General features: G+C 39.5%; 1 protein-coding gene across 3 annotated transcripts in view; it reads left to right on the top strand.

Moving 5' to 3' along the window:
• Positions 1–27077, top strand: part of LOC117344284 (ral guanine nucleotide dissociation stimulator-like 1) — a 57527-nt gene that overhangs the window by 14437 nt on the left and 16013 nt on the right. Inside the window, exons 1-10 of one of the 3 annotated variants that reach the window (XM_033906988.1) lie at positions 8867–9065; positions 15559–15651; positions 20695–20900; positions 21284–21352; positions 21712–21896; positions 23042–23175; positions 23358–23579; positions 23836–23939; positions 25917–26001; positions 26780–26869. In XM_033906988.1, coding sequence (XP_033762879.1) covers positions 8934–9065; positions 15559–15651; positions 20695–20900; positions 21284–21352; positions 21712–21896; positions 23042–23175; positions 23358–23579; positions 23836–23939; positions 25917–26001; positions 26780–26869 — 1320 coding nt within the window. In that variant the 5' untranslated portion in view covers positions 8867–8933. Of the gene's footprint in view, positions 1–8866; positions 9066–14129; positions 14380–15558; positions 15652–20694; positions 20901–21283; positions 21353–21711; positions 21897–23041; positions 23176–23357; positions 23580–23835; positions 23940–25916; positions 26002–26779; positions 26870–27077 lie in introns of those variants that run through there. The other 2 variants (XM_033906980.1, XM_033906997.1) reach the window with 2 other exon arrangements.

The following is a 27077-nucleotide window of genomic DNA, read 5'->3' as shown; positions in this document are numbered from 1 at the left end:
CTCTAATATTAAACCTATATCAGGGTCATACAGTCTCTAATATTAAACCTATATCAGGGTCATACAGTCTCTAATATTAAACCTATATCAGGGTCACACAGTCTCTAATATTAAACCTATATCAGGGTCACACAGTCTCTAATATTAAACCTATATCAGGGGACGGGTCATACAGTCTCTAATATTAAACCTATATCAGGGTCACACAGTCTCTAATATTAAACCTATATTAAGGTATGGATATCATACAGGCTATATATATATGTCTAACAGAAACAGGAATTTACTGGGATCGTTAATGATTATATGTTTTACTGTTGTATCACATAATCACATGTTCGGATCTACAATGACTTTTGAGGGTGGAGGATATCCTGTGTTGAGGTCATAGGGAGGAGTATTTTGCTGTATACAGTTTTGTTTGTGTTGATTTGTGATATATATTAGAGTATATGTGAGGTGGCAGATGTCATGATTGAAGCTCAGAATTGAATAATAAATATAAAGCTGAGAAATTCAGGCTTAGATTGTTACCTCTTTTCGCCAGGATTCGATATCATTATGATCATGCAAAATTATCATGTAATTTCGGCATATGACTTTTACGTGCCACATATAGCTATCATCGCCGACACGTACGTTAATTACAATGTACGTTAACTCACAACCTATTGTAGTCCCGTCATCTTCCAGGCATTCTTAATGAGCTGTGGGTTTTGTTCAATGTCTGACACCGCTTTTGTAAGCCATTTAGCATGTATACAGATACGGTAAATACAATTCAGTATGGCCAGACACCGATATCACATGATTGAATCACATGACTTTTCTTGTACTGTCACATGACTCTCATAAACAAAATGGCAACCAACATGGGAAAATCGCTGATCTGTTAGACAATATAACGTCATTCGCGAATTTAAAGTCATTATGAGATCGGAATTCACGAAATTATGTATTCGCGAATAAGTCAAATTAGGTGAGTTCGCGAAATTAAGTACTCGCGAAATATAAGTGATTTACAGTAATAATGATGCTAAGTAAACACTATATTTGAAAATACACGCATGATTTCTTAGTTTGCTATAACAACCGTGAATACAAATATCGCATGTTATTTATACATTGTCGGGGCCTATATTTGCAGCTGTCTCGTGTGTGGTGTATTTTGCAATGTAAAAAACTGAATTAACGCTAAAATTTGTGGCATATATTAAATCACAGACGCATTCCAATGATCACGCATACAATCTAATAACCAAAACATGCCTGTTGATCAAATTTAAGTCTTGACATTTTTTTCTGGGATGGTCGTCGGGACCGGGTCAATGGAGCTTTCAATGCAGTTTGCAGGAAAAAATCTTACTTTACGTTACAATTTGACATGTTCGAACTATCTGAAATAGTGTCAGTTATAAACATCCAGAGTTCGAACTATTAGTAGCTAAAAAAATATTGTTTTTCTTGAAAAAAAAGCGTGTTCGATCTATCCGCGTGTTCAAACTAACCGGAGGTTTACAGTACTTCTGATTGGTTCTAGCATCGTTTTCAAGAAATAGGCCTATAAATGTGGCCGTGCTTGTTGAGCTGGTTGAAGTGATTATGAGGGGAAACCTAGCTTGTTTCTAGAGATACCAATAGCAATAAAGAGGTTGCATGGTTAAAATCAGTTGATTGTGAAATGCTTGTACAAGTCATTTAACATGAACGTTCGATTCAACAAATCACAGAACAGATAAGGGCCATCAGGTCAATGATCGGTAACAAACAATACATTTCCGAGACTAGTTTCTTTTAGAGAAAGTTATCAACGAACAGATATCTAATCAGGATACAGATCAATTAATATATGGAGAAAAAAAGCCGTAGATTCTGTGCACTTTCATGAGTGTGCAGAAAGTTAACGCAAACACATCCTTTTTAAAGTAAAAAAAATCCTTCATATGACATAAAATAATCATCAGTAAAACATCCAGGAACGCACTTTGATCTGTGTTATTTGTAACATGTGTGAGTTCATGATCATTAAGATAATGACACTGTCATGAATTTGTATTTTTGGTATATACCATCAATAATAACTGACAAATTGGCGTAGAGAGATGAGTGCTATATATACACCTGTGATTTAACGTTGAAATGTGATATAGTTTGTACATGTGATGGAGAAGCTTCATGGTTTGAGTGTGTGGGTGATGTGATTTTAGCTTACACTATATATATATTAATATAGGCGATGTGGTTGATACCACAGGGGCTTGGCACGATTTTCCAAATGATAGTCTATATATATATGTATATAGTATCTATATACATATATATATAGACTATCATTTGGAAAATCGTGCCAAGCCCCTGTGGTTGATACTGATGTGGTCATTTTTTGAGACAGACACACCTGTCCTACAGGTAACGTACTAATGAGTTGACACGCCTGTCTACACACTGGTGGTGGGAGGTGAGTTATTTTGTTCCTGAAGCTAACAAACATCTTTCAGACCTTATTGTTGGTGGAAGTTCAGGAAAGAAATAAAAATGATTTAATTAAATGAGTTATCAACATATACCGCACCATCAGTGACGTCATAATGTTAATGCAAATACCTTCTTGCTGACAATAGTGACAGTGTAGACTCTTCGTAATCTTCTTCCAAAAGGTGTATGAACTACATGCCCCCCCCCCCCCCCCCCCCACACACACCTCTTACCCCAGTGTGACTAGAATGCTGAATATGTCATCACTCCTACCCTGGTGTGACTAGAACACTACATATGTCACCACTCCTACCCTGGTGTGACTAGAACACTACATATGTCACCACTCCTACCCTGGTGTGACTAAAACACTACATATGTCACCACTCCTACCCTGGTGTGACTAGAACACTACATATGTCACCATTCCTCCCCTGGTGTGACTAGAACACTACATATGTCACCACTCCTACCCCAGTGTGACTAGAACACTACATATGTCACCACTCCTACCCCAGTGTGACTAAAACACTACATATGTCACCACTCCGACCCCGGTGTGACTAGAACACTACATATGTCACCACTCCTACCCCAGTGTGACTAGAACACTACATATGTCACCACTCATACCCTGGTGTGACTAAAACACTACATATGTCACCACTCCTCCCCTGGTGTGACTAAAACACTACATATGTCACCACTCCTACCCCGGTGTGACTAGAACACTACATATGTCACCACTCCTACCCTGGTGTGACTAGAACACTACATATGTCACCACTCCTACCCCAGTGTGACTAGAACACTACATATGTCACCACTCCTACCCTGGTGTGACTAAAACACTACATATGTCACCACTCCTCCCCTGGTGTGACTAAAACACTACATATGTCACCACTCCTACCCCGGTGTGACTAGAACACTACATATGTCACCACTCCTACCCTGGTGTGACTAGAACACTACATATGTCACCACTCCTACCCCAGTGTGACTAGAACACTACATATGTCACCACTCCTACCCTGGTGTGACTAAAACACTACATATGTCACCACTCCTATACTGGTGTGAATAGAACACTACATATGTCACCACTCCTATACTGGTGTGACTAGAACACTACATATGTCACCACTCCTACCCCTGGTGTGACTAAAACACTACATATGTCACCACTCCGACCCTGGTGTGACTAAAACACTACATATGTCATCACTCCTACCCTGGTGTGACTAAAACACTACATATGTCACCACTCCTACCCTGGTGTGACTAAAACACTACATATGTCATCACTCCTACCCTGGTCTTACTAGAACACTACATATGTCACCACTCCTACCCTGGTGTGACTAGAACACTATATATGTCACCACTCCTACCCTGGTGTGACTAGAACACTACATATGTCACCACTCCTACCCTGGTGTGACTAAAACACTACATATGTCACCACTCCTACCCCTGGTGTGACTTAAACACTACATATGTCACCACTCCTACCCCAGTGTGACTAAAACACTACATATGTCACCACTCCGACCCCGGTGTGACTAGAACACTACATATGTCACCACTCCTACCCCAGTGTGACTAAAACACTACATATGTCACCACTCCGACCCCGGTGTGACTAGAACACTACATATGTCACCACTCCTATACTGGTGTGATTAGAACACTACATATGTCACCACTCCTACCCTGGTGTGACTAGAACACTACATATGTCACCACTCCTACCCTGGTGTGACTAAAACACTACATATGTCACCACTCCTACCCTGGTGTGACTAGAACACTACATATGTCATCACTCCTACCCCGGTGTGACTAGAACACTACATATGTCACCACTCCTACCCTGGTGTGACTAGAACACTACATATGTCACCACTCCTACCCTGGTGTGACTAAAACACTACATATGTCACCACTCCTACCCTGGTCTTACTAGAACACTACATATGTCACCACTCCTATACTGGTGTGAATAGAACACTACATATGTCACCACTCCTATACTGGTGTGACTAGAACACTACATATGTCACTACTCCTACCCTGGTGTGACTAGAACACTACATATGTCACCACTCCTACCCTGGTGTGACTAGAACACTACATATGTCACCACTCCTACCCTGGTGTGACTAGAACACTACATATGTCACCACTCCTACCCTGGTGTGACTAAAACACTACATATGTCACCACTCCTACCCTGGTGTGACTAAAACACTACATATGTCACCACTCCTACCCCGGTGTGACTAGAACACTACATATGTCACCACTCCTACCCTGGTGTGACTAGAACACTACATATGTCACCATTCCTCCCCTGGTGTGACTAAAACACTACATATGTCACCACTCCTACCCTGGTGTGACTAGAACTATACATATGTCACCACTCCTACCCTGGTGTGACTAGAACACTACATATGTCACCACTCCTACCCCGGTGTGACTAAAACACTATATATGTCACCACTCCTACCCCGGTGTGACTAGAACACTACATATGTCACCACTCCTATACTGGTGTGATTAGAACACTACATATGTCACCACTCCTCCCCTGGTGTGACTAGAACACTATATATGTCACCACTCCTACCCCGGTGTGACTAGAACACTACATATGTCACCACTCCTATACTGGTGTGATTAGAACACTACATATGTCACCACTCCTAACCTGGTGTGACTAAAACACTACATATGTCACCACTCCTACCCTGGTGTGACTAAAACACTACATATGTCACCACTCCTACCCTGGTGTGACTAAAACACTACATATGTCACCACTCCAACCCTGGTGTGACTAGAACACTACATATGTCATCACTCCTCCCCTGGTGTGACTAAAACACTACATATGTCACCACTCCTACCCCAGTGTGACTAGAACACTACATATGTCACCACTCCTACCCTGGTGTGACTAGAACACTACATATGTCACCACTCCTACCCTGGTGTGACTAGAACACTACATATGTCACCACTCCTCCCCTGGTGTGACTAAAACACTACATATGTCACCACTCCTACCCCAGTGTGACTAGAACACTACATATGTCACCACTCCTACCCTGGTGTGACTAAAACACTACATATGTCACCACTCCTACTACATATGTCACCACTCCTACCCAAGTGTGACTAGAACACTACATATGTCACCACTCCTACCCAAGTGTGACTAGAACACTACATATGTCACCACTCCTACCCTGGTGTGACTAGAACACTACATATGTCACCACTCCTACTCTGGTGTGACTAAAACACTACATATGTCACCACTCCTACCCCGGTCTGACTAGAACACTACATATGTCACCACTCCTAACCTGGTGTGACTAAAACACTACATATGTCACCACTCCTACCCTGGTGTGACTAGAACACTACATATGTCACCACTCCTACCCTGGTGTGACTAGAACACTACATATGTCACCACTCTTACCCTGGTGTGACTAAAACACTACATATGTCACCACTCCTACCCTGGTGTGACTAGAACACTACATATGTCACCACTCCTACCCTGGTGTGACTAAAACACTACATATGTCACCACTCCTACCCTGGTGTGACTAGAACACTACATATGTCACCACTCCTCCCCTGGTGTGACTAAAACACTACATATGTCACCACTCTTACCCTGGTGTGACTAAAACACTACATATGTCACCACTCCTACCCCAGTGCGACTAAAACACTACATATGTCACCACTCCTCCCCTGGTGTGACTATAACACTACATATGTCACCACTCCTACCCTGGTGTGACTAGAACACTACATATGTCACCACTCCTACCCTGGTGTGACTAGAACACTACATATGTCACCACTCCTATACTGGTGTGACTAGAACACTACATATGTCACCACTCCTAACCTGGTGTGACTAAAACACTACATATGTCACCACTCCTACCCTGGTGTGACTAAAACACTACATATGTCCCCACTCCTACCCTGGTGTGACTAAAACACTACATATGTCCCCACTCCTACCCTGGTGTGACTAAAACACTACATATGTCACCACTGCTATACTGGTGTGATTAGAACACTACATATGTCACCACTCCTCCCCTGGTGTGACTAGAACACTACATATGTCACCACTCCTACCCTGGTGTGACTAAAACACTACATATGTCACCACTCCTACCCTGGTGTGACTAAAACACTACATATGTCACCACTCCTACCCTGGTGTGACTAGAACACTACATATGTCACCACTCCTCCCCTGGTGTGACTAAAACACTACATATGTCACCACTCTTACCCTGGTGTGACTAAAACACTACATATGTCACCACTCCTACCCCAGTGTGACTAAAACACTACATATGTCACCACTCCTACCCCGGTGTGACTAGAACACTACATATGTCACCACTCCTACCCTGGTGTGACTAAAACACTACATATGTCACCACTCCTAACCTGGTGTGACTAAAACACTACATATGTCACCACTCCTACCCTGGTGTGACTAGAACACTACATATGTCACCACTCCTAACCTGGTGTGACTAAAACACTACATATGTCACCACTCCTACCCTGGTGTGACTATAACACTCGATATGTCACCACTCCTACCCTGGTGTGACTAGAACACAATATATTACTGGTACACTTGTAAGGGTATATATATACATACTGGTCAGAAAGAGCTACTAGGATACTATGTCACTTCAAATCAGGAAGCTGTTTCAAGAGAAAATAAATGTTAAATAGGTGAAGTACACCACTTGATTTTGACCCAAGGTCAGGTGGTCACTTTCAGGTCAACGGTTTTGTTAATTAGTCTGGACTCAGCATAATATGTGATATATAGTCAGTCTTGCCTCAGCATTAAGATGTAATCTATAGTCAATCTGGCCCCAGTTTTAAGATATAATGTATAGTAAGTCTGGTCTCAGTATTAAGATGTGATGCCCGGTCTGTATGAGGTCACAGATGCCCGGTCTGTATGAGGTCACAGATGCCAGGTCTGTATGAGGTCACAGATGCCTGGTCTGTATGAGGTCACAGATGCCCAGTCTGTATGAGGTCACAGATGCCTGGTCTGTATGAGGTCACAGATGCCAGGTCTGTATGAGGTCACAGATGCCAGGTCTGTATGAGGCCACAGATGCCAGGTCTGTATGAGGTCACAGATGCCTGGTCTGTATGAGGTCACAGATGCCTGGTCTGTATGAGGTCACAGATGCCCAGGTCTGTATGAGGTCACAGATGCCAGGTCTGTATGAGGTCACAGATGCCCAGTCTGTATGAGGTCACAGATGCCCAGGTCTGTATGAGGTCACAGATGCCTGGTCTGTATGAGGTCACAGATGCCAGAATCAGTATGAGATCACAGATGCCAGGTCTGTATATGAGATCACAGATGCCCGGTCTGTATGAGGTCACAGATGCCAGGTCTGTATGAGGTCACAGATGCCCAGTCTGTATGAGGTCACAGATGCCAGGTCTGTATGAGGTCACAGATGCCCGGTCTGTATGAGGTCACAGATGCCAGGTCTGTATAAGGTCACAGATGCCAGGTCTGTATGAGGTCACAGATGCCAGGGTCAGTATGAGGTCACAGATGCCAGGGTCAGTATAACTAGGATTACTGTTCGGTAGGTGATATAAGTTTTAACACCTGATCGGGTCTGACAGTTTATTGATTAAAACTACTGTTACAAGACTTAACAAAGGCAGTGAAAAGTGAGATAAGTGGTGTACAGAGGGGAACAAAGGGAGACAAATTATTGTCAAATTATAGATGACAAACTCATAAAGGGAGGTAATCTAATTAATGATGGGAAACAAAGGGAGATAATTTCTTGTCTTATTATAGATTATGACTTTAAAAATGGAGATAATTTTTGCAGTCACTAATATACATTCTTGTACAAAAACTACATAATAACTGCATTGTTCAGGTGCAAACACACATTCCGTGAAATGTTTTGTGCAGAAATAATTTCATCAGCAAAGATCTTTAGATCATTATCTTACTACCTACGTCAACTTACATAACATAACAAGGACAAAGCTAGCTGTTTACACTGACATTGTGTGGGCTTGCACACACCTTCTTTGATCTACAGGTAAAATATATATTCATATCGTTTACTATTTCAAAGCATTACTGACTGGAAACCAAAACAGTGTCAAATGACATATTTTAATTGAGTTTGTGCAGCCAGGCTTGTATCTAGTTTTAGTAGAAAACAGGGTAGATCATTGACATGGAAATGTAATAGTGTAGTTTTGTTATGAATGACTCACGCGGTACCAGCCACAGGTAAACAGGTGGGAGGTGTGTTTTGGTCGGGGTCATTGGTTTGATAGATTTGTCAAATAAATGCAGTGTTTAATGTACATGAGACTGGTGGTAGCAGCAGACAGATATGCTCAACAGTCTGAAAGCATTCCTCTTTAATAGGGATTTACTGTACTCTTTACTGTGTGTCTCCGACAGGAGATGTAATGTTGACAATTATTCCAGGCCTTTACACTGTGATTCTGCTGAATGTGTTACTGTAAGTATCGTAGTCACAATATCCAGACAATCTGTTATAGAAAATGTGTACCCGTACAGTATCGTAGTCACAATATCCCGACAATCTGTTATATAAAATGTGTACCCGTACAGTATCGTAGTCACAATATCCTGACAATCTGTTATAGAAAATGTGTACCCGGTAAGTACAACGCCCACGTCAAAAAATGTCAAAGTACAACTTTTTACAAAGTAAAAATGTGTAAGTGCATCATCCACGTCAAAAACTGTCTAACAAATTGTTCTGTCCATATATACTCCACATTACAATCAACACTCTTCATAATCTATGTCACAACTTTACTAGGTGATCTGGGGATTTTACAGATGCTATATAAACATGTTCTCTATAAAAGAAGCGACCTTTGTACAAATTTTCTGTATACATGCATTTGGAGGCATGTCTGCGAAATTAGAAAATTAACGATGCACCTATAGATGATACACTAAGGTTGATTAACTAAGGTTGATTACGGTAATGGTTATATGTAAATCATTACGGTAATGGTTATATGTAAATCTCCTATAGGTGATACACTAAGGTTGGTTACGGTAATGGTTATATGTAAATCTCCTATAGGTGATACCCTAAGGTTGATTACGGTAAATGTTGATTACGGTAATGGTTATATGTAAATCTCCTATAGGTGATACCCTAAGGTTGATTACGGTAATGGTTATATGTAAATCTCCTATAGGTGATACACTAAGGTTGATTACGGTAATGGTTATATGTAAATCTCCTATAGGTGATACCCTAAGGTTGATTACTGTAATGGTTATATGTAAATCTCCTATAGGTGATACCCTAAGGTTGATTATGGTAATGGTTATATGTAAATCATTATGGTAATGGTTATATGTAAATCATTACTGTAATGGTTATATGTAAATCTCCTATAGGTGATACCCTAAGGTTGATTACGGTAATGGTTATATGTAAATCTCCTATAGGTGATACACTAAGGTTGATTACGGTAATGGTTATATGTAGATCTCCTATAGGTGATACCCTAAGGTTGATTACGGTAATGGTTATATGTAAATCTTCTATAGGTGATAGCCTAAGGTTGATTACGGTAAATGTTTATTACGGTAATGGTTATATGTAAATCTCCTATAGGTGATACCCTAAGGTTGATTACGGTAATGGTTATATGTAAATCTTCTATAGGTGATACCCTAAGGTTGATTACGGTAATGGTTATATGTAAATCTTCTATAGGTGATACCCTAAGGTTGATTACGGTAAATGTTGATTACGGTAATGGTTATATGTAAATCTTCTATAGGTGACACCCTAAGGTTGATTACGGTAATGGTTATATGTAAATCATTACGGTAATGGCTATATGTAAATCTCCTATAGGTGATACCCTAAGGTTGATTACGGTAATGGTTATATGTAAATCTCCTATAGGTGATACCCTAAGGTTGATAACATGTTTTGGTGGTGTGAGTGATACCTTAGTTTACTGTGTTATAGAAGATCTTTATGACCAGCTCGGTCACTCAGTTTAGGAGACTTCCTACACCATTACTCGCTGTACTATATGTAGTGATTACCTCACATTGTGTCTCAGTATACCATGTACTTATAAATAACTAGTTCCTTTTCCCCTTGATTGTTGAATGAATAGTAAGTGTATGATTATAAAGTATAACATGTACAGTATGAGGAAGTGCTATTAGAGAAGACTATCTAAAGATAATCAAGTGTCCTTGTACTCACATGTCATGATATAGGTACATGTGTCAGATTACGCTCCATGCCCACTGTAACAGTTTTTCACAGATTCAGGAACAAAACCTTTAATGTTATGGTACTGCTGTCACCATTCTGGGGAAACAACTGACCTCTAGCACCATGGATATTCCTGTCTCCAAATTTGGGGCAGGCATTAATTTCTAAGGGTTGATTATATTTAAGGTTGCTTAAATAAACTGACATTTGTATTTGGAGTTGGACATTTCCAGCTACATGTATATTGTCTGTATGTCTGAAACTTTATATATTTTTTGCCTGTCTATAAATGAATTTTGTGACATTTGTATTTGGAGTTGTCATTCTGGTTGTCTCCCTTGCCTGTGTATTTGGAGGTCTCGCACAGCTAATTCAGCCTATCGGCTGGTGTTTCACCTGAACCAAGTCCCTGAAGAGAATGTGTTTCTTAGGTTTGTAGCTATTTCCTGAGTAAATAACATAAGGAATAGGTACTTTCTATATACAAAAATAAAAGAAAAAAATAAAATAAAAGATATACACTCCTGGTATAAATAGAAAGACGTAGAATTCCAGGTGTAAAAAGATGGGAATTCCCTAAGTACTGGTGTGCTCTTATATGCTATTAAACCTATCCAATAACATCAACTTTCTAGTAGGGAAATCTTCAAACTTTAGTTATACCCCTCGCAACGAAGTTATGGGGGTATACTGGAATCAGGTTGTCCGTCTGTCCATCTGTCCATCTGTCCATCTGTAGACACAACTATGTACCGGCTACTCCTCCTAAACTATTGAGGGAATTTCAACGAAACTTTATGGTAATAACCCTTATACATTGTAGATATACCTATAATCAGTAGGTTTTTCTAGTCCGGTTGTCAGATATAGGTGGTGCTTGATAGGTAGTCAGATATAGGTTGTGCTTGATAGGTAGTCAGATATAGGTGGTGCTTGATAGGTAGTCAGATATAGGTGGTGGTGCTTGATAGGTAGTCAGATATATGTGGTGGTGCTTGATAGGTAGTCAGATATAGGTGGTGGTTGATAGGTAATCAGATATAGGTGGTGGTGCTTGATAGGTAGTCTGTTTTAGTGTAATGGCGGGAATGAGTGTTGGGCAGAATGCACAGAGACGTTTCCCTATCAGATTTAGGTTGTATATTTGATGGCAGAGTTCTTCGTAGACTAATCCTTTATGTGAAGTATCAGTCTATGTTTCCATTGGGTGTGAATTGGAGCTTAGTACATTAGTAAGTGTTTGTAATTGACCTTCCACCTCAAGGTCACACTAAAGCATGTATAAAGGCAGTGTGTATTGGCTGTCCCTCATCATTGACTTGTCTCTGATTACATCTCAAGTGGCCTCAAAATGTTCATTTATCAAGGGCTGGTCACTAATTTCATATCTCAATCCTATTTGAGCAGGAAACCAGTAATTTTACGGAGCATAATGTTTGACAAGTTGTTCAGTCAAGTTAGGACTAAAACATTCTGGTTAATTGCTATCAAAACGAGAAATATCCAAGTCATCGCAAATGACACAAGAAAGTCAGTAAATATTGGTGGTTTTCCGTTGATTATGAGGATGTAAACACTGGCTGTTTTGACAGATATAAAAAAAGTGCATTTTATATTGGTCATTTTCTGTTGACCACAAGAAAGTGTGTATGTATGAGGAAAATATTTGTGACTTTCTGTTTCATTTTAACTATGGGATAACTTTGTAGCTTTGTGCATACATCGAGAGTCAGTATGCCATTTTATATGGTAAGTATTGTAGTGAGTTATGTCAATTCACTTTCAAAAACAAAAGAATCAAGATTCCAATGTCAAGGTCATTGGTGCTATATCATTACCAGATTCAGTGACATATTGTTTAACAGCTCCATTTCTAAATGGGTTTGAATTTTTTTGATGTTTGGTCATGCAAAAAAATTAATAATTAAGATTAATATAATTTGTTTCAGTAAAATATTATATATGTTAATGCGAGATTAAAGGTCTGATTTTACTAATAAAGCACATTTTTATTTTGTGCTGAACTGCATTTTAAGAAGTCAAATCTTTCGTAATGAATAAACAATAGCGATAAAATGACTGGTGTAATTGATATGAATGGTTTAATTATTGTCTGATTATGTTGTGTAATTATGGTAGCTTAAAGGATTATAGTGTGATTATTGTTGGAGTTTTGTGTAATTATTGTCAGATTTTAGTGTAATCATTGTCAGATTTTTACGTAATCATTGTCAGATTTTAGTGTAATTATTGTAAGATTTTAGTGTAATTATTGTCAGATTTTAGTGTAATTATTGTCAGATTTTGGTGTTATTATTGTCAGATTTTAGTGTAATCATTGTCAGATTTTAGTATATTATTGTCAGATTTTAGTGTAATTATTGTCAGATTTTAGTGTAATTATTGTCAGATTTTAGTGTAATTATTGTCAGATTTTAGTGTAATTATTGTCAGATTTTAGTGTAATTGTCAGATTTTAGTGTAATTATGGTCAGATTTTAGTGTAATCATTGTCAGATTTTGGTGTTATTATTGTCAGATTTTAGTGTGATCATTGTCAGATTTTAGTGTAATTATTGTCAGATTTTAGTGTCATTGTCAGATTTTAGTGTAATCATTGTCAGATTTTAGTGTAATTATTGTCAGATTTTAGTGTAATCATTGTCATATTTTAGTGTAATAATTGTCAGATTTTAGTGTGATTATTGTCAGATTTTAGTGTAATTATTGTCAGATTTTAGTGTAATTATGGTCAGATTTTAGTGTAATTATTGTCAGATTTTAGTGTAATTATTGTCAGATTTTAGTGTTATCATTGTCAGATTTTTGTGTAATCATTGTCAGATTTTAATGTAATCATTGTCAGATTTTAGTGTAATCATTGTCAGACTATTTGTTTAATTATTAGAAGATAATTAATATATAAGTGGTGTTGAATGGTGTATCCTGTATTAAAGACAGGTGTGATATCTGATAGGAGATTCACACTCTCGTCCAGGTGTGATATCTGATAGGAGATTCACACTCTCATCCCAGGTGTGATTTACCTACAGCCTCTGGTCATGATCAGGACACCTTTAGAGTAATGACCATCATCAACACCTGGTGGTCAATGTAAGTACCATCTGGTCAATTATAACTGACCTGTCACCTTCAGTGTTTACCTGTAGGTATTGGCTCTGAGACCAGTTATAGAGACTGGACATGTGTCATCTGGTGGTATAGACTGGTCAGTTGGAGACAAATATAGACTGGTCAGTTAGAGACAAATATAGACTGGTCAGTATATACTCCAGTGAGACTGGACCAGTATAGTGTTCAGGATATACCCCATTAAGACTGGACTCAACTGGTCAGTGATTACCTGTTTGTGTAAAGGTTTATACTGACTGATCTGTTACCCGTAATGGACAGGAGAAAGTCTCGCGTGTATAAACGTTGTGGAGCTCGGATACTGAAATATACTTCACCTTATAAGTCCAAAAACCCTCTCTCTACCGTCCTTAGGAAGAGACTGACAAAACACCGATCTCTGTCAATCCTTCGTTGGGTAAGAAACATTGTGATTTTAATTTTTTTATATCCAGATTTAATCATCAACAATTTCCAACTCCATTTTAAGGGAAATGATTTTAACATGAACAATGAAAGCATGATCCTTTCTGTATTAGTAGGTTGTGTTTTGATCATGTAATGGTCCACATTGGTTTATCAGCAGTATGTATACATGTATATATACTTTACAAGTACCTGGACATATATACATTGGTATATGTGTTTGTATACATGTATCATCTTTGTTTACTTGACCAAATATTTAAATACCAAATGTAAAATGGTGTACATGTTCGCCAAGTTTGTTGTGTGTCTGATCAGGAATTAGCTGGGGATAGGACTTGTACCAGTCTCAACTCCATCAAAACACACCATAATATGTATATATATATATAAGTTTGTAAACAAGTGGCTAACGTTGAGTATGCTGGCTTTGAGAAAGGTATAAAACCAGGTCAGTGCGTGTGATAGGTCTCGGTAATGGCTGTAGTGGGACATGTTTACACAGACAATACCAGGACCCAAGTCGCCTATAAGTGGTTAAAGTCGCCACAAACTACAATACGACACTGTATAAAGCATACTAATGATATAAGCTCTGAGCACATGAAGTCGTTATCAGATCTCTGTATTCCTTTAATCACTGCATTGTCTGGTGTTTAGACGCATGCTTTGGATTACTGGAAAGTGGACATCTCTCATGATTGTTTCCCAGTGTGATTAATAATCTACAGCGCCTTTATATATATATAGTGGAATTGTTATAAATTGAGATTCCACGTTCAACATTATAAGATAAAATAGATTATTCTGGACACCACTCCTTGACCACAATTTTGACCACCCCTCTTCAGTCACTCACAATCTTGACCATGCATCCCTCTTCAGTCACCCGCAATCTTGACCACCCCTCTTCAGTCCCCCACAATCTTGACCATCCCTCTTCAGTCACCCACAATCTTGACCACCCCTCTTCAGTCACCCACAATCTTGACCACCCCTCTTCAGTCACCCACAATATTGACCACACCTCTTCGGTCACCTATAATCTTGACCACCCCTCTTCAGTCACCCACAATCTTGACCACCCCTCTTCAGTCACCCACAATCTTGACCAATACCAACCAAAATAATACTTCAGTACTTATGTAGAATGATAATTTGTCTTTTTCAGGATGATGTGACTAGATTCTGGCGGGAGGAGAGAGAACAAGGGGCCGTGTACAATGTCTACCTCAAGAAAGTAACCTACCACACATTGTCAGATGTAAGTATAGTTATCTCCCTTTCTTCTGTCAGATGTAAGTATAGTTATCTCCCTTTCCTCATTGTAGGAGTTGTCTACGCCTTATTCTGTATCTCCTATGGGACTAAAGATAACTTAATGTTACAGGTTTTTCCTGGTCTATCTCACAAAACCCTAATCTGATTCTGAGTATCAGTAGAGATGGATGAGGTCACAATTAAAAAGACTTATAGTCAGGTATCCAAAGTTATGGAGAAGTTACAGGGGGTCCAGTATTGGGGAGCAGGGGTACCGGTTAGGGTGGGGGAGTAGGGGTAAGTGTGGGGGAGTAGGGGTAAGGGTGGGGGAGTAGGGGTTAGGGTGGGAGAAGAGGGGTGGGGGTGGGGAGTAGGGGTAAGGGTGGGGGAGTAGGGGTTAGGGTGGGGGAGTAGGGGTAAGGGTGGGGGAGTAGGGGTTAGGGTGGGGGTGGGGGAGAAGGGTAAGGATGAGGGAGTAGGGGTAAGGGTGGGGAAGGAGGGGTAAGGGTGGGGGTGGGAGAGAAGGGTAAGGATGAGGGAGTAGGGGTTAGGGTGGGGGAGTAGGGGTAAGGGTGCGGGTGGGGGAGAATTGTAAGGATGGAAGGAGTAGGGGTTAGGGTGGGGGGGGGTAAGGGTGGGGGAGAAGGGTAAGGATGAGGGAGTAGGGGTTAGGGTGGGGGAGTAGGGTTAGGGTAAGGGTGGGGGAGAAGGGTAAGGGTGGGGCACAGGTACCAGTAAGGATATATTCAATCCTGATGGCAGAAGTCTAGTTGATCTGGGAAAACTACTTTAGAGACTTGGTTCCATTAACTGTGTAATGATGAGCAGGTCTGATATAACTTTGATTGGGAATGCAGCTTGTGTATATGACTCACAAAATCCAATGAACCCATCACCTTAGTTTTTTGTGTGTTGTGGATTTTCCTCAGAAGATGTAGCACAAGTTTTTAAAGAAGAGCAAACCACAGCAGACACTCTGTTGGAGCTTGTTTCAGCTTAAGTTTTCTTGGAGGTACAGACACTAAATCGGCAACATCACAAGGAAAACGAAATACATTCGAATATTGAAAAGTCATTTTCTGTGTAGAAGTTGTTGGCTCAGACAGGAGCATGCTGAGAACTGGATATGTTTATATCTGTTTGTGTGTGTAGTGAGAAGTGCAGTAGTAAAGTTGGGTTTAGTGGTTCTATATAAATCATAGTGCTGACAGTTCCAAGGCTAGACAGGGAAGTCAACTGTCACAAACTAGCATTGTATCCAAGATAAACCTTCCTGGTTTATTATCCCTCGGGATGAGTTTGTGAGTTTATTGTCCCTTGGGATGAGTTGGTGTGATCCCCTCTGAGTAAGTTAGTGAGATCCCCTCAGGATGAGTTGGTGAGGTCCCCTCAGGGTGAGTTGGTGAGATCCCCTCAGGATGAGTTGGTGAGGTCCCCTCAGGGTGAGTTGGTGAGTTTATTATCCCCTCAGGGTGAGTTGGTGATCATGAGGGAACATAGGAGATCCAATTGTTCTGAAACTTAAGATACTTACTCACAACCATAACTCTTTTAAGAGTTCACATTTCAACCACTGAGAATCAAAATGGTCACTGTTATTAAAAATTGATTTTCAATGTCTTCGCTCTACCCACTCAATAAATGATCCAATTTTACTGAAACTTTACACACATACAACCATCATCTATTGTACAAATTCAACTTTCAACCACCTTGGGTAAAAAAATGAGGTCACTGTTACTATAAATAGATGCTCAACATCCTCACTCTACTGATGACATTAACTATATCTAATTGTCCTAAAACGTAATAATGTACAACTGTGATCTCTTGAATGAATTTGCATTTCAATATCCTGGGATCCAAATTGAGGTCACTCTATATAGAGCTATCTTTAAATAGATTTTTTGATATATAATTAAAGTTCAGTTACTGGAAACTCTTGCAGCTATCATTTTATCGTTTTATGATATTTAGCAGTGTTTTCCTGAGCGACAATGTGTTTATATAATTCTTTTGATGTATATTGGTCAGCAGCATTCATATACCTGAATGTACCTTTGTAGCTTGAGATGACTTTTTTGTTTGTCGATTCGTGTACACAGTCCTATGGTGTGGTAGTTGTGATGATGTAATCAACAACACATGCTCATTTCATACCTCTGCTTCAGCTCTAGATAATTGTAGGAAACTCCAAACATATCTATCACCTCAAGTTCTCTACTGTTTTATATAGGAGTAGCACCTCAACTCTAAACAGACCCATTCTCTTTATTGTGGTTAGCTACCCTACCCTACCAGGAGTGTTTGTCTGTCCATCTGTCTGTCATTCCTTTAAACCATCGGTTCCAGGAGTAGAACCTTGACTCTATCTAGACACATTCCCTTTGTTTGTTGTGTTTAGCTATACCTACAGGGGTATTTGTCTGTCCATCGGTCTGTCATTCCTATAAACCATCAGACCTAGGAGTAGAATCTTGACTCAATATATTATTCCCTACCAACATTATTTGTCTGTCCATCTGTCTGTCATTCCTATAAACCTTTGGAGTAGACCCGACCATGGCTGTTTGTCCATCTGTCTGTTGGTCATACGGGCCAAGGAGTAGCACCTTTACTATACAGACGTATTCCCTTTGTTGTGATAAGCTACCTACCAGGGGTATGTGTTTGTCCTTCTGTCTGTCTTTCCGCCTATATACATTTACAAGGCCATGTTATTGCGGTTATGTATACACTACCAGAGATTATCTATCTGCCTGTGATTCCTAATAATGCATGGTTACCAGTATATATATATACCCCAGATGTATATCTGTCCTATCTGGCCATCCGACCGTCCGGCCGTCCATTGGATCTGTGGTTACTGGTACAGTGTATAACCCTCTGATAGTGGTTATCTATAATAAGTTAATTTATATACCGGGTATGTATACTCTACCAGGGAAGTATATTTAGTGTTGTTATAATAATGAGGCTATATATAACTCACCTGTCTGTTATAAAAAAAACACTGTACAACAACACTAGCAGTATGTATAGTTGGATCAATATCAATACCTGTATGTTTTTCGCAATAGGATGATAGTGTTTATTATGGCCCCACCATGAAATGGGGGGGGGGGGGGGGATATAGTGATACGAATGTCCGTCCCATCACGCTGCATTGCATCACTTTGCGGCCCCGTCCCATCCCGTCCCGTCCCGTCCCGTCCCATCCCGTCCCTATACAATGTATGCAATCTTCACTAAACTGTATATGTGTTTCAGGGTGTAAAGTGGCAGAGGGGTATTTATGTCTTACAGACATTTTAAAACTATTTTCGATTGCTCTAGAGCAGCCCTAAGTCTAGTTTTGAAGACCACTTATGTCTTGTTTATAAAGCAATTCAGGGTCAGATTTGATGAATTTGACAGATTATTTAGAGATAACCTTAAATTTTCAAATGCATCTACACAAAACTTTGTTGGGAAAAATAAATAGATTGGTGTGTGTACAACCACAGTACCGGGAGGACAGTAAAGAGGGCTGCTGTGTGATACCACAGTACCGGGAGGACAGTAAAGGGGCTGCTGTGTGATAGGGCTGCTGTGTGATACCACAGTACCGGGAGGACAGTAAAGGGGCTGCTGTGTGATGTATCGGTGTGTAAACTTATCTATAGACCATCTCTGATGTATAGTTAGTTTACACAGTAACCCCAGTGCTGATTACCCTGATGTATAGTTAGTTTACACAGTAACCCCAGTGCTGATTACCCTGATGTATAGTTAGTTTACACAGTAACCCCAGTGCTGATTAGTCAGTGTCTGCTGTATAGAGAATGGTATCAACTGTGTACTCTGGTGCAAACCCGTTATACTTGTGTTATAAGAAAACCTAGATTATAGAGATAATTGGTGGGATAAAGCCGTACAAACAGGTTCAACAGCCTCAGCAGTCTGTGTAATCTAAGGGAGCTTGTCAGAATGGCAATACATTTTATTCTTCTCCTAGTTCTTTTTTATCTGTACCTCGTCTTTTCTTAAGTTTTTGTATTACATCTAGAAACATTTTAACCAGTATTTATAAATATTTGTTAGACCAAGCTATGTTTTGTACAGGTGTGCTAGAACGAGGAATGGCGTAAGATGTGTATATACAATCACAGACTTATCCCAGTCTATACCTTCAAGGTAGCAATCAATTGAAACATAAGTTAAGAATAATAAACAATAAACAACCACACAGTGTCCCCCCCCCCCCCCCCCCCCTACATTGATGTTGAGGACATTGTTAGGGGGATGATGAGGACATTGATAGGGTGATAATGATGACATTGATAGGATGATAATTTAGACATTGTTAGGGTGATAATTTAGTCATTGTTAGGGTGATAATGATGACATTGATAGGGTGATAATGATGACATTGATAGGGTGATAATGATGACATTGATAGTGTGATAATGATGACATTGATAGGGTGATAATTTAGACATTGTTAGGGTGATAATTTAGACATTGTTAGGGTGATAATGAGGACATTGATAGGGTGACAATGAAGACATTGATAGGGTGACAGTGAGGAGATTATTAGGGTGATAATGAACAATATCTTGAGCTTTCCAAGTTTTTCCATGTTAAACTAATTGGCTGGCATTCAGAAAGAGATTGAAGTTTTCCCATGTTGTTGTTTTGACTGACAATGAGTGAAGTCTTGAGTTTTGCCCTAGTGTACTTTTAGGCTGACAATGAGCAAGGTCATGAGTTTTGCCCTATTGTACTTTTAGGCTGACAATGAGCAAGGTCGTGAGTTTTCCCTATTGTACTTTTAGGCTGACAATGAGCAAGGTCATGAGTTTTGCCCTATTGTACTTTTAGGCTGACATTGAGCAAGGTCGTGAGTTTTTCCCTATTGTACTTTTAGGCTGACAATGAGCAAGGTCATGAGTTTTGCCCTATTGTACTTTTAGGCTGACATTGAGCAAGGTCATGAGTTTTGCCCTATTGTACTTTTAGGCTGACAATGAGCAAGGTCATGAGTTTTGCCCTATTGTACTTTTAGGCTGACAATGAGCAGGGTCGTGAGTTTTCCCACCTTATGTGGGAGACTCAGAAGATGCGGGTCATCAAGGTTGGGACGCTGGAGAAGTTGGTAGAGAGCCTGGTCACAGTCAAAGGAGAGCTGGACTCCACTTATGTTAATGTGTTCCTGGCCACCTACCGGACCTTCGCTACGCCCAGAGAGGTGCTGGACAAACTCATCGAACGGTCAGTATCAGTGAGTGGACAGTGACTGGATATCAGGTCCTTTATCCCTGTACATCAATAAGGTTGGCCATTGTTTAATTTACAAAAAAAATATATGACTGTACCTGAGGACGGTATTGTATTGATAGGGAATATGAACACTGTCAGCCAATTATGTAATTTATAACCTTCCCAATTATAACTGATATTTGATGAATTTGTGATGTCCAGTCACTGGTCAGTGTGTCAAGTATAGTTTGTAAGTATACCAACCTCCTCAGTGGCAGTAAGGAACAACAGCTTATCACATACTCTGATAAACCTGTAATAAAAAAGTAGTGTGTGAAATAGTCATGGGTTTGATATAGTGTTAAATATGGTATTAACTGTTTATGACTTTTCAGGTACAAATGGCTGAAGATAAGCGGGCAGGAAACGACAGAGAGGAAGGAACTCCAGGAGATCCAACAGAGGTAAGGACAAACAATTTTATATCGTGTGGTTTTAGGTTATACAAACAATTTTATATTGTGTGGTTTTAGATTATACAAACATATTTTATATCATGTGGTTTTAAATTATACAAACAATTTTATATCGTGTGGTTTTAAATTATACAAACAATTTTATATCGTGTGGTTTTAAATTATACAAACAATTTTATATTGTGTGGTTTTAAATTATACAAACAATTTTATATCATGTGGTTTTAAATTATACAAACAATTTTATATCGTGTGGTTTTAAATTATACTTTTAGTACATAAATGGTTTGGTTATAAAGTTAAAAAGTTGTGTGAATTGTTAACAAGGGGCTTTATTTCTCTGACAGGACAGTGAAGTCTGTGATTTCAGTGTGGCTAGACACATATTCAGAAGATTTCCGTGAGGAGCCAGACTATCCTTGCCTCCACACATTGGAGAGGTTCTCTACCCAGTACATTCCGGACTCGGACCTTGCCATGCGTGCCAGACATAAGATTGAACGCTTTCACAAGGAGGCTCTGGGTAGATCAGGTACGTAATCTATAAACAAGATCAGGTATGTAATCTATAAACAAGATCGGGTACGTAATCTATAAACAAGATCAGGTACGTAATCTATAAACAAGATCAGGTACGTAATCTATAAACAAGATCAGGTACGTAATCTATAAACAAGATCAGGAATGTAATCTATAAACAAGATCAGGTACGTAATCTATAAACAAGATCGGGTAGATCGGGTACGTAATCTATAAACAAGATCAGGTACGTAATCTATAAACAAGATCAGGTACGTAATCTATAAACAAGATCAGGTACGTAATCTATAAACAAGATCAGGTACGTAATCTATAAACAAGATCAGGTACATAATCTATAAACAAGATCAGGTACGTAATCTATAAACAAGATTGGGTACGTAATCTATAAACAAGATTGGGTACGTAATCTATAAACAAGATCAGGTACGTAATCTATAAACAAGATCAGGTACGTAATCTATAAACAAGATTGGGTAGATCAGGTACGTAATCTATAAACAAGATCAGGTACGTAATCTATAAACAAGATTGGGTACGTAATCTATAAACAAGATTGGGTACGTAATCTATAAACAAGATCAGGTACGTAATCTATAAACAAGATTGGGTACGTAATCTATAAACAAGATCGGGTACGTAATCTATAAACAAGATTGGGTACGTAATCTATAAACAAGATCAGGTACGTAATCTATAAACAAGATTGGGTACGTAATCTATAAACAAGATCAGGTACGTAATCTATAAACAAGATTGGGTACGTAATCTATAAACAAGATCAGGTACGTAATCTATAAACAAGATTGGGTACGTAATCTATAAACAAGATCAGGTACGTAATCTATAAACAAGATTGGGTACGTAATCTATAAACAAGATCGGGTACGTAATCTATAAACAAGATCAGGTACGTAATCTATAAACAAGATTGGGTACGTAATCTATAAACAAGATTGGGTAGATCAGGTACGTAATCTATAAACAAGATCAGGTACGTAATCTATAAACAAGATTGGGTAGATCAGGTACGTAATCTATAAACAAGATTGGGTAGATCAGGCTCTGATTTCTGACTTCTGTGAGGACGTTGACTGTATGATAGATACATGTACTATTTATTCTATATTTGTACAGATGCTGGGATAGAGTTCCGATTTTCTCTGTGTGATGAAGTTGACCATATGATGGACACTGAATACCTCAAACCGCTCCAGTTCATGGACATCCCCAACCAAAGGCTCGCCGAACAGCTTACCTGGAAAGATGCAGTAAGTGTGAATCTCATTGTACACTGTTGGATGTTGACATGATCAAAGAACTATTTTGTGTTTTTCTATGTAGTGAAGTCTGCAAAGATATTGCATTGGGGATCTACATGAACCAAATTCGTAAATGAGACATTTTAAAGTTTTTGAGTCTATTAATCAGTTTGTAACTCTCTGTTGCCCAGGAGCTGTTTAAGCGTGTTGTGCCGCATCACTGTCTGGGGGCGGTGTGGGCCCGGCGAGCCCGACGCCTCGGAAAAGGAGGCAATGTGGCTGCTAGTGTTCTCGCCACAATTGACCAGTTCAACCGAGTTTCTCTCCGCGTCACCGCCACCATACTCAAGAATCGCGACATGAAGTCCTCCCAGCGATCCCGCATTGTACAGAAATGGATAGACATTGCTCAAGTATGATTCACATATAATTCATGTCTTGTTTTTAAATCTTTCAGAAATAGTTACATGATTTCTTATACTCTAACCTGTGTACAAGTGTTTAAGTTTGAGACTTTATCTTGAAGTACTAATACTAATCTGTTGATACATTTGACAGAAAAATGAAATTTATATTTTTAGAAATTAATGTTAATACACATGTTTTTTTTTAATTCTTTCTGTGTGACTGTTTAATGAGAATTTTTACTTACTCATGATTCGTTAACAGGAATTGCGACATTTGAAAAACTTTTCGTCATTGAAAGCAATAATCTCAGGCCTTCAAGCACAGGCAGTCTACAGACTACGAAGAACATGGTCTTCCCTTCCAAAGTAAGGAGTTTTGTCCACTGACACCCCTCCTCTCACCCTCCTCCCAATAATACATTACAAAGAACATGGTCTTCCCTTCCAAAGTAAGGAGTTATGTCCCCTGACACCCCTTCCCTCACCCTCCTCCCAAGTATACACTATAAAGAACATGGTCTTCCCTTCCAAAGTAAGGAGTTATGTCCCCTGACACCCCTCCTCCCAACTATACACTACAATGAACAAATCCTCCCTTCCCAAAGTAAGGAGTTATGTCCCCTGACACCCCTCCTCTCGCCCTCCTCCCAACTACACACTACAGAGAACATAATCCTGTCTTCCAATGTAAAGAGTTAAGTTCCCCGATACCCTCCTTAGATCCTTGCTAATTGTCATTTCCCTCCCTTGAGCCTTGCTAGTAATCATTTCCCTCCCTTGAGCCTGGCTAGTAGTCATTTCCCTCCTTTGAGCCTTGCTAGTAATCATTTCCCCTCCTTTGAGCCTTGCTAGTAATCATTTCCCCTCCTTTGAGCCTTGCTAGTAATCATTTCCCCTCCTTTGAGCCTTGCTAGTAATCATTTCCCCTCCTTTGAGCCTTGCTAATTGTCATTTCCCCTTCCTTTGAGCCTTGCTAGTAATCATTTCCCCTCCTTTGAGCCTTGCTAATTGTCATTTCCCTCCCTTGAGCCTTGCTAATTGTCATTTCCCCTTCCCTTGAGCCTTGCTAATTGTCATTTCCCTCCCTTGAGCCTTGCTAGTAATCATTTCCCTCCCTTGAGCCTGGCTAGTAGTCATTTCCCTCCCTTGAGCCTTGCTAGTAGTCATTTCCCTCCCTTGAGCCTTGCTAATTGTCATTTCCCTCCCTTGAGCCTTGCTAGTAATCATTTCCCTCCCTTGAGCCTGGCTAGTAGTCATTTCCCTCCCTTGAGCCTTGCTAGTAGTCATTTCCCTCCCTTGAGCCTTGCTAATTGTCATTTCCCTCCCTTGAGCCTTGCTAGTAATCATTTCCCTCTCCCTTGAGCCTTGCTAGTAGTCATTTCCCTCCCTTAAGCCTGGCTAGTAGTCATTTCCCTCCCTTGAGCCTTGCTAGTAGTCATTTCCCTCTCTAGAGCCTGGCTAGTACTCATTTCCCTCCCTTGAGCCTTGCTAGTAGTCATTTCCGTCCCTTGAGCCTTGCTACTTGTCATTTCCTTCTCTTGAGCCTTGCTACTTGTCATTTCCCTCTGTTGAGCCTTGCTAGTAGTCATTTCCCTCCCTTGAGCCTGGCTAGTAGTCATTTCCCTCCCTTGAGCCTTGCTAGTAGTCATTTCCCTCCCTTAAGTCTGGCTAGTAGTCATTTCCCTCCCTTGAGCCTGGCTAGTAGTCATTTCCCTCCCTTGAGCCTTGCTACTTGTCATTTCCCTCCCTTGAGCCTGGCTAGTAGTCATTTCCCTCTCTTGAGCCTTGCTAACTATCCCTACCTCTTTCAAGACATTTAAACAGTCCATACCCTCATTTGAGGAGCTTTCACATCCTTATTTGAGATTTCATAACTGCCCGACTCTCCTCTGAGCTTTGGTAAATGTCTGTACCTCGTTGGAGATTTGTCGATTGTTCCTACCTCCCTACACACCATTGTTAATCTCTTGCCTTGTAATTTTACAGTGGTATAAACACCAGAGCCATCATCACAGAAATTTAACCAAATTCTGTTCTAAATATTCCAGTGTTTGACACCATGTAATCATCATCTGTGTGATTTCATTTATTACTTAAAATGTAATGCTACAGGTTGCTGACTATTAAATATAATGATGATAGTTGATGACTAATAAACTTATATACCTTAACAGCTTTGATTTTCATGGATTTGTACTAAATGTATCAAAGTTTGATGACTGATCAAATTCTCATGTTTTCGTTTTGCTTAGATAAATCTGGGTATAATTATGGGTAATGGAGTATGTAAGATGAATTCCTAATTGTCCCTTATAACATATGTAATGTACTGTTGTTTTACAGAGAGAGTATAGCCCTATTTCAGGAACTGGCCGATATATTCTCCAATGATAATAATCAGATCGCTTCAAGGGAATTACTTATGAAGGTCAGTGAAAGTATAATGCAATAAAAACACTAAAAGAGAATGATTATTCCCTTTGAATATTTTTGTCATTAAAAAAAGTATCTAAGATATAACAAAATTTTTTTTTTTTAAATAAAAAAAAAAAAATTGATATGAAATTAGATTGGATCTAGACATTTGAGGATCACACCTGACACTGATACCCTTGTTAGTAAGAGATATTAGATTGGATCAGACATTTGAGGATCACACCTGACAGTGATACCCTTGTTAGTAAGAGATATTAGATTGGATCAGACATTTGAGGATCACACCTGACAGTGATACCCTTGTTAGTAAGAGATATTAGATTGGATCAGACATTTGAGGATCACACCTGACACTGATACCCTTGTTAGTAAGAGATATTAGATTGGATCAGACATTTGAGGATCACACCTGACAGTGATACCCTTGTTAGTAAGAGATATTAGATTGGATCAGACATTTGAGGATCACACCTGACAGTGATACCCTTGTTAGTAAGAGATATTAGATTGGATCAGACATTTGAGGATCACACCTGACAGTGATACCCTTGTTAGTAAGAGATATTAGATTGGATCAGACATTTGAGGATCACACCTGACAGTGATACCCTTGTTAGTAAGAGATATTAGATTGGATCAGACATTTGAGGATCACACCTGACAGTGATACCCTTGTTAGTAAGAGATATTAGATTGGATCAGACAGTGATACCCTTGTTAGTAAGAGATATGTACCCTTGTTAGTAAGAGATATTACGGTGTTGTTACAGGAAGCCACAGCCAAATTCCCAGATGTCGACTCCAACAACAAATCATTACGCAGAAGAAACATGGCCAAGCGCCAGTCTTGGATAGAAAACGTAAGTCACAGTGTCGTGCGAGAATATATATTTTCAGGTCACCTGAGTTGAAGGATCATAATGAAGGCCATCACCTTTTGTCCGTCGTTGTTAATATGAATGGATTTTTATTAAACTTGGTATGCAACCTAATATCAATAAGATTTCAGTTAGAAAATGAGACCTACAATCAAACCTTGTTATCTTGTCATAAAAATGTAAGATATGA

The sequence above is a fragment of the Pecten maximus genome, chromosome 2 (genome assembly GCF_902652985.1).
Source record: "Pecten maximus chromosome 2, xPecMax1.1, whole genome shotgun sequence".
In the NCBI taxonomy this organism is placed as follows: Eukaryota; Metazoa; Mollusca; class Bivalvia; order Pectinida; family Pectinidae; genus Pecten; species Pecten maximus.
This window is presented reverse-complemented; position numbering and strand designations above follow the sequence as displayed.